At 38.8% G+C, this 8,636-nt stretch overlaps 2 protein-coding genes across 2 annotated transcripts; both read left to right on the top strand.

Moving 5' to 3' along the window:
* Nucleotides 1-2,041: 2,041 nt before the first annotated feature.
* On the top strand, nt 2,042-2,929 carry LOC149564706 (uncharacterized). The gene is made up of 2 exons (XM_089816215.1): nt 2,042-2,567; nt 2,664-2,929. The coding sequence occupies exons 1-2, from the start codon at nt 2,042-2,044 to the stop codon at nt 2,927-2,929; spliced, it is 792 nt and encodes a 263-aa protein (XP_089672341.1).
* An 87-nt stretch (nt 2,930-3,016) lies between these two features.
* LOC149564705 (uncharacterized) lies at nt 3,017-6,065 on the top strand. Its single transcript, XM_089816214.1, has 5 exons — nt 3,017-3,514; nt 3,656-3,707; nt 3,790-4,323; nt 5,188-5,369; nt 5,475-6,065. The coding sequence occupies exons 1-5, from the start codon at nt 3,017-3,019 to the stop codon at nt 6,063-6,065; spliced, it is 1,857 nt and encodes a 618-aa protein (XP_089672340.1).
* The last annotated feature ends 2,571 nt before the right edge of the window (nt 6,066-8,636 follow it).

Raw genomic sequence — 8,636 nt, 5'->3', positions numbered from 1 at the left:
GAGGAGAAATAGAGAAAACCACATGGGAAAAACCCTACTCCAAAAAGATATAGCAAAGAATGTTCTAGAAGAAGGAACAAAGAGAGATCATGAAGAGAACCACTGAAGCATGAGAAGTCGCAAAACTCTATCGAAAATGCTGATCTATAGAACTACCATGGAAATAGAAGGCACAAACTGAGTGTGTCTGTATGGTAGATGATCCATCTCATGGAAATGCATAGGTAGCCAGCCATTGCAATCTCCTAGTATGTAGGATTAGGTACTAAATACATAGCTCACACTAATGAACCATCAACCAAGGAAGCATAGAACTGTTAGTGTAGGTTTTTATTTTTCCTTATGTTAGGGGGTATTTATTTTCCTACACATATTATTTAAGCTTGCTTAGGTTTAGTTTATGTGGTTACTATGAGGGCATATGGTGAAATACATAAGCCACATGTGTAACTCTTTCCCACAAATGGGTAGTTGAGTTACACATCCTCTTTTGGCTTTTTGTGCCACCCCTCATAACCACTATTTTTGACCTTACCTAGGTAGGTTATGGTGTAGTTAGAGTTCTTACACTTTTTTTGACTTTATATGCCACATGTTTTGGCATTTACCAAGTAGGTACAACCTCCCACCTTTTATGGGATATGGGAGTTAATGCACCTCTTGGATGTATGTGCCCCATTTTTTCTATATATACAATCCTCTCCTCTCACCTTCACTAAGGAAGTGATAGCTCGGTGAGAGTATTGAGAGTCTTCTCAAAATTCTCTTTCTTTGTCTCTATTTTTCTCTCTTTTCAAAAATCTCTTCATTCTTCTATTTTGATCTTTGATCATCTATTGAGTGGAGATGCATATGATCTACGACCGACATTAGATCCTGGCTCGGTTCTCGCTTCTTGCAGAATCTAACATGGTATCAGAGAGTAGTTGTCTGATATAGCTCATTGTTTTTCTAATTTATTTGAGAAATTTGAGATTATTAGATAGCTAATATTTTTCTTAAAAACCAAGTATGCTCTTCTCTTGCATCCTTGAATGAACTGGAGAATCAGAACGGTTTAAAAGAAAATAAGCATCTGGGTAATCTGGTTTACATATGTGTTCTTGTGAGATCTGGGTGATTGTAGCATTGTGGTAATATTGGAGGCATCTTTAAGTGCTTCCAGAGTGTCCAGAAGGCTTGAGAAAGTTAAAAGATACTTTTACAATCACCAAAATCAAAGATTGGAGGACACGGTAACAAATCAGAGTTATTTTTTTGAAATTTCTTATTGGAGCCGTTTTCAATTGTGATTCAAATTTCCAGCTTTTGCTCATTTTTAGCAAAAATGATTTCTGGGTTTTGTTCCCAGGTTCGAAAAACTATCTGGGTATCTGTCATTTTTTGCAATTAGTTGATCAATTTTGTGAAAATCATGTCCGAATTGGGCATATGCCATTTTTGACGGGCAGATTCAGCAATGTTTCATAAAATTTGAATAACTTTTGCCTCAAGCATCGGCTTTTCACAAACAAATACTTGACGGAAAGCTTGAAATGAGAACTTTCCATCCATATAAGTCTCATTAAAAAATTCAATCATTTTTCATTAGATATTGTAGGTTGAATCTGCTATATTTTTTTCTTTAACATGCCATAACCTTCGTCTCAGATAATGAATAGGCGTTGGAAAGGCATTGAAGATTAATACACAGATACAAGGTTATTTTCAAATTTTGTATCAGATTTAAATTGTACTAAAAATTGTAATCTTTGCCATTATAGGCCTAGAAAGCATAGTAAGATGGTAAAAGCCTTGTAATTGCACTAATTATAAAGTGCCAACATTGTAATATCTGGGGGGGGGGGGGTGATTTTTGAGACTAGTGGAAAGGGGGGGTGTCTCGTGTGTCTTGTTTCTTGCACTTTTCTCATTCCTTGCAATCTACTTTTTTGCACTCATGGATTCATCTACAGTTCCTGTTTTAACACCATATAATTGTTTTGAATGGAAATCAAAGATGAAAATCTATCTCAAAAGACATGGATATCATAGGGTTATAATGGGACTTGAGACAGAACCTCAAGATGCTATAGAAAAGATAAAATGGTTTAATAAATGTGATGAAGCCTTTGGTACTCTGTGTATGTCAGTCTCTCCTGACCTTCTTTTTCACATTGAATCTGCCACTACACTAAATGAAGTGTGGACCAAATTGGAAACACTCTTTGGTAAGCAGGATGAGTTAAGAGGTCATCAATTGGAGAATGAACTCATAGGGTTAAGTCCTACCAATTTTGACACCATACAAGACTTCTTCACAAAGTTGAAATCGATTAGATTGCAGTTGAAACAATGTGGAATAGAAAAAGAGGACAAACAATTGATCTTAAGCATTCTTTCTAAACTTGGTCCGAATTATTCAGTCTTTGTTTCTACCTTTTATGCTACAAAAAGTGCCCTAGGTTCAAACTATAAAATGCCTTCTCTAGATGAGTTTGCTGCAGAACTCACCAAGGAGCAAGATAAACTAGTTCACATGGGTACAATTAAACCCTCAAAGTCACATGCCTTGGTTGCAAATCAAGGTACAAAAGAATAGAAAGGGTTTGGCAAATAGGAAAAGAAACAAAAGAGCCAAGGAGAGAAGAAGAAAGATCAGAAGCCTGTTGCTCCAAATACAGATAATCAGACTTCTTCATCAAAAGGTGATCAACCTAAGAAGGAGAAGGTCAAGTGTTCTTATTGTAAAAGACCAGGACATGATGAGCACAAGTGTTTAAAGAAGCAGATTGATCACCTGTCACATCTGCTTGAGAAAAACAACATCAAGGTGCCTGACTCTATCAAGCAGAGTTCATTAGAAGGGTCTTCAAAGGACACAGAAAAGAATAAGGGGAAAGGAAAGGGTAAAGCCCTAGTTGCAGTTGCTTTACAACGTAATACCTAGATAATTGACTCGGGTGCCTCGCACCACATGGCTTCTTCACAGGAAAATTTTGCTTCCATAGAGCCATGTACTATGCTTGCCATACTAATGGGTGATGACACTCCTGTTGAAGTGCATGGGAGAGGGTCTGTTGACTTGGGCGAAGGAACATTTCAGGATGTTCTTTGTGTTCCATCTTTGTCAACTAATCTCTTATCTGTTTATCAGATCACTCACACTGGCTTTGGCAAGCGGGTTGAGTTCACACCAGATAATGTGGCAATCAGTGAATTGCATGATGGGCCTACAGTTGCCGTGGGAAAAGCAGATCATCAATCTAGATTGTATCAATTTTCTCACTTTGTTCCTGACTCTCCTTCGATAGTTTTACTCACTCATTCAGATGAGGTGATTCATTTGTGGCATCAGCGGTTTGGTCACTTGAATTACCGCTACTTGCAGCAACTCAGTCAACAGGACATGGTTGCAGGGTTGCCTTCAATTCACTTTTCTGATGGAGTTTTCCAAGGATGCATTCTTGGTAAGCATCCAGAAGAGAAGTATGACAAAGGCAAAGCATGGAGGGCTACACAACTTCTAGAGTTGGTACATAGTGACTTGGCAGGCCCATTTCCCCATCCATCTTTTAGTAGGGCTAGATATGTTTTGACATTCATTGATGATCTTTCTAGATATACTTGGGTATATTTTCTCAAACAGAAGTCTAAGGTCTTTGAGTCTTTTCAGGACTTCAAAGCTTTTGCAGAGAAACAATCTGGGAAGGCCATCAAGATTTTGCGTACAGATAATGGGGGGGGAATATGTCAACCATAGGTTTGAACATTTTTGTGCCTCTGAGGGCATTGATCTTTAGCACACAGTTCCCTATAGTCCACAACAGAATGGTGTTGCAGAACGCAAGAACAGGTCTTTGAAAGAGATGGCCAATTGTATGATTCACTCGAAGTCTATGGCACCTCAATACTGGGCAGAGGCCATCAACTATGTGTGTTACATTCAGAACCATATTCCTCATAAAGCTGTGAAGGGGGAAACTCCTTTCCAAGCCTGGACTGGTCGAAAACCCACAGTTAAGCACTTTCGAGTGTTTGGTTCTCCTGCATGGGCCTACATTCCAACAGAGAAACACAAGGCTATGGATCCACAGAGCAAGCCTTGCATATTTGTTGGGTACCCAGATGGTGTCAAGGGCTATAGGATTCTCCACCCTACAACTCATGAGCTGTTCATTAAGAGGAGTGTTCATTTTGAGGAGAAATCTTCCAGTTCTTCTCCTATCACTTCTCCATCCACTATCACAATGGAGACATTGCAGCATGATGACAGTTCTTCAGAGAATCTTAATCTTCCTGATCTACATGAGGAGTCCTCTTCCTCTACTTCAAATGATGAGAGTGATGATGAGGATCTATCTTCTTCTTCAAGTCATCATTCAGAGGTTGATGATTCTCCTCTAGATTCTCCTGCCACAAAGCCTCTTTGGGCTTGTCAAACTTTACAGTCAGCAGGTGATTGGGTTGGTGATCCTTTAGATACAAGAAGAACAAGGTCACAATTTCAGCCAACTCCACATCTCTTTGTTGCTTTAGCTTCTGATCCACAAACTTTCCAGGAAGCTTCTGGTGTCCCTGAGTGGGATACACCAATGCAGGAAGAGATCAATTCCTTAGAAAGGAATCATACATGGGATTTAGTCCCTCTTCCTAAGGGAAGAAAACTTGTTCGATGCAAGTGGATCTATCGAACAAAATTTGCAACAGATGGGTCGGTTGACAAGCATAAGGCTCGCTTGGTCGCCAAAGGATTCTCCCAGGTGCCTGGGATTGACTACTCTGAGACTTTTGCACCAGTAGCCAAGATGAATTCCATCTGACTTGTACTTGCTATAGCTGCAACCCATCATTGGGAAGTTCATCAAATGGATGTGAAGAGTGCTTTTCTTCATGGTGACCTTCAAGAGGAAATCTACATGGAGCAACCAAAGGGGTTCATCCAGGATCCTTCATTGGTTTGTCATCTTCGAAAGTCTCTCTATGGGCTCAAACAGGCTCCTCGAGCTTGGTATGCCAAAATGGACTCCTTTCTTCTGTCAGTTGGGTTCACTAGATGCCATTCTGATCCAAACATCTACTTTTTGCAGCAGGATGATACTCTAACATTTTTGGTTCTCTATGTCGATGACTTGTTAATCACAGGGAGTCACTCATCCACCATCAAAGTAGTGAAAACTGCTCTTCATGATTATTTTTTGATGTCAGACTTGGGTCTTTTGCACTATTTTTTGGGGATTGAGATCACTCAGTCTTCTTCAGGTATCTTCATGGCACAATCCAAGTATGCACTTGATATGCTCTCTAGATTTCACATGGCTGATTGTAAGCCTGCACCGACTCCATTTCTATCAGGGGTCAAACTTGAGGCTAAGTGTTCTTCACCCTTGGTTGATGGCACTTTATATCGACAACTTGTTGGGAGCCTCATCTATTTGACTCACACGAGGCCTGACATTTCATATGTCGTGGGCATAGTCTCTTGATTTATGCAGGAGCCACATGAGTTGCATTGGAAAGCAGCTAAACGGATTCTCCACTATGTTCAGGGAACTCACAGTTATGGCATTCACTATGTAGCAGGCGTGGATTTTGACTTGGTGGGATACACAAATTCAGATTGGGCAGGTGATTCTCAGGATCGCAAATCCACTTCAGGGTATTGCTTTTCACTTGGTTCCGGTCCAGTTTGTTGGTCGAGCAAGAAGCAATCTGCAATTGCTCTATCATCTACAGAGGCTGAGTATCGAGGGGCAGTTAATGCCACCACTGAGGCCATTTGGCTTCAGAATATTCTCACTGAGTTTGGCATTTCATTCAGAAAGCCCACAATCATCTTTTGTGATAATCAGAGTGCGATACAGATCTCAAAGAATCCAGTCCATCACCAGAGGACCAAACACATTGAGATACATATGCACTACATTCGGGATCTGATTCATGCAAACATCATTGATCTCAAGTACATCCCAACATCAGAGCAGATCGCGAACATCTTCACCAAACCCTTCACTGAGAGCAAGTTCCTTCATCTGCGAGCTTTGCTAGGGGTGCAACTAGTGTCTACTTCTGAAGGGGCTTCTTAGTCCGTCGTCTCACTCTCTCTACTCTGGGGGGGTGTTTTCTTTTCTCTCTTTTGGGGAGGAGTTTTTCCCACAGGGTTTTCTCCTTTTCTCCGTTTGTGAGAGATTTTTTTTGTACATGGGTACCTTGCAAGGACTCATATCTTTTCACCCACCTAAGCTACGCTTAAGGGGGGGTGTTAGTGTAGGTTTTTATTTTTCCTTATGTTAGGGGGTATTTATTTTCCTACACATATTATTTAAGCTTGCTTAGGTTTAGTTTATGTGGTTACTATGAGGGCACATGGTGAAATACATAAGCCACATGTGTAACTCTTTCCCACAAATAGGTAGTTGAGTTACACATCCTCTTTTGGCTTTTTGTGCCACCCCTCATAACCACTATTTTTGACCTTACCTACGTAGGTTATGGGGTAGTTAGAGTTCTCACACTTTTTTTGACTTTATATGCCACATGTTTTGGCATTTACCAAGTAGGTACAACCTCCCACCTTTTATGGGATATGGGAGTTAATGCACCTCTTGGATGTATGTGCCCCATTTTTTCTATATATACAGTCCTCTCCTCTCACCTTCACTAAGGAAGTGATAGCTCGGTGAGAGTATTGAGAGTCTTCTCAAAATTCTCTTTCTTTGTCTCTATTTTTCTCTCTTTTCAGAAATCTCTTCATTCTTCTATTTTGATCTTTGATCATCTATTGAGTGGAGATGCATATGATCTACGACCGACATTAGATCCTGGCTCGGTTCTCGCTTCTTGCAGAATCTAACAAGAACAACAATATAAAAATGAAGGCACATGTCATCGACACTGCATGAGGAAAAAGAGAAAGAGGGCCTATAAGCGGCAAACAACTATCCCCCCCATGGCACTTTATAAAATAATGTGAGTAATACGAATCACAATGATGAAAAGGATCCCGAAATGCAAGAGTGGCACTTTATCTCTGTGTGTTTGCATAAAGATGCTTACAAATGATATCAACAATGATCAGAATAGGAAAAAAGCTGATACAACAAAAGGTAGAGCCCAAAATGAAGCAATTGAAGCAACAAAATCGATCCCCGGACCTAAAACAATCAAGATATCCACCAGAATGCTAAAATGAAAAAGAATAAATAGGATGTGCTTGGAATAGAATCTAGAACAACAGCCAGTATCACTAGAAAGAGCATAAAAAGAGCTTTCCAGTGATATAAAGAAGTCCAAAAATGGAGATCAGATGCTCAAGATATGCCTCCTGGAGTGCAAAATAGAACATTTAGCTTTAACAACAAAAACATGACATAAAACTACATCAAAACCAAAAAACTCCCGCACCACTGTCTCCGTCTCGGAACTAGTGATAGTTGCCCCAACTCTGATACCATGTAGGATTTGAGCAAAAATGCACAAAAAATCCACGAAGCCCAAGAAAACTTGCATGCGGAAAACCTATCACAGAGAAGAAAAAGACAAGAAGAGGCAAGGGTTTGATCTAAAAAACTTAGACAAAGAAAATATTATTCAATGGATCTTCATAATGAAAATACAAAGAGATCAATCCTTATAAAAGGAGATTGAAACCCGAAAAAGGTAACCTAAAGCCTAAAAAAGATAGGGTTGCACATTATAATTAATAAAATATTAATTATATGCACCTACAAGATAGCTTAAGCAAACTAGAGTAATAGGCAACTTATTTAATTAAATCAAAGTGATTTAATTAATAAGTGAAAAAAAAAATTACTCTAATAGTTTGGTCCTTTATATTAACTGAATGATAAAATTTTGGTCTTGTTTAGAATGTAGACCTTTAGAAATGTTAAAAAAAACAAAGTGCCTATCTATAATTACTTATAGATTTGACTTGATATGAGCATTTGGCTAATATCCTACCAATAGAAGAAATCAAATCATGAACCCATCAACCAAAAAAAATAGTGAAAATGATGCTCTCGGGTTTTTTGATTTTATTTTCTAAATGTAGGTTTCATGTATTTGATATCATATCAGATAGACGATATGACACTGGGTACCTGATAAGGTGAGGTATTACCTTTTTTCTTTGGTATAAGGTTGGGTGGGAAAAAATTTAGAGCAGATTTTGAAACACTTTTAGATGCTTTACGACTACAACTTTTTCGTGTCGCCACTTTTTGGCATACCATGATCCTGCACATACCAAACTACCAAAGAGAGGCACACTGTCTATTGAAATTTATTAGTTTCCATAACAATGTTGATAACGATAAATCTACCATTGAAATGATGAGAATGATAGATTTTCGCCTTCAGTAACCCATGCTCTCACAAAGCAAAGTGTATACAAAGATATAATCCTTCTTTGTATGCTCACATACCACAATTTTATCTACAAAAGATCATCTTCAATATATACTAATGCATGTTGAATAAAGAAATTTCATGTTCACTTAGTACAATTTGGAATAGGTCACATTAGATCCTTCTCATGGTGGTAAGGGATAAAATGTAGGTCACACGATCATTCTCATGTAAATCAACATGCTACTCAATCATTCAAGCTGAAGAAAAAGGAAATACATGTCACAAAGAAAACAATCACTTTGAAA

This window comes from Cupressus sempervirens, chromosome 3 (assembly GCF_028749045.1).
Source record: "Cupressus sempervirens isolate cs-2001-9-10 chromosome 3, ASM2874904v1, whole genome shotgun sequence".
NCBI classification, from domain to species: Eukaryota; Viridiplantae; Streptophyta; class Pinopsida; order Cupressales; family Cupressaceae; genus Cupressus; species Cupressus sempervirens.
Note: the sequence above shows the minus strand (reverse complement) of the source record. Positions and strands in the feature narration are given on the sequence as shown.

Coding starts and splice junctions, on each gene's coding strand:
- LOC149564705 (XM_089816214.1), top strand. CDS start 3,017: ATGGGTGATGACACTCCTGTTGAAGTGCATGGGAGAGGGTCTGTTGAC. Junction 4,324..5,187: donor CTCTACTTCAAATGATGAGA/GTGATGATGAGG, acceptor TTTTGATGTCAG/ACTTGGGTCTTTTGCACTAT. Junction 5,370..5,474: donor CTAAGTGTTCTTCACCCTTG/GTTGATGGCACT, acceptor TGATTTATGCAG/GAGCCACATGAGTTGCATTG.
- LOC149564706 (XM_089816215.1), top strand. CDS start 2,042: ATGGGACTTGAGACAGAACCTCAAGATGCTATAGAAAAGATAAAATGG. Junction 2,568..2,663: donor TGCCTTGGTTGCAAATCAAG/GTACAAAAGAAT, acceptor CTCCAAATACAG/ATAATCAGACTTCTTCATCA.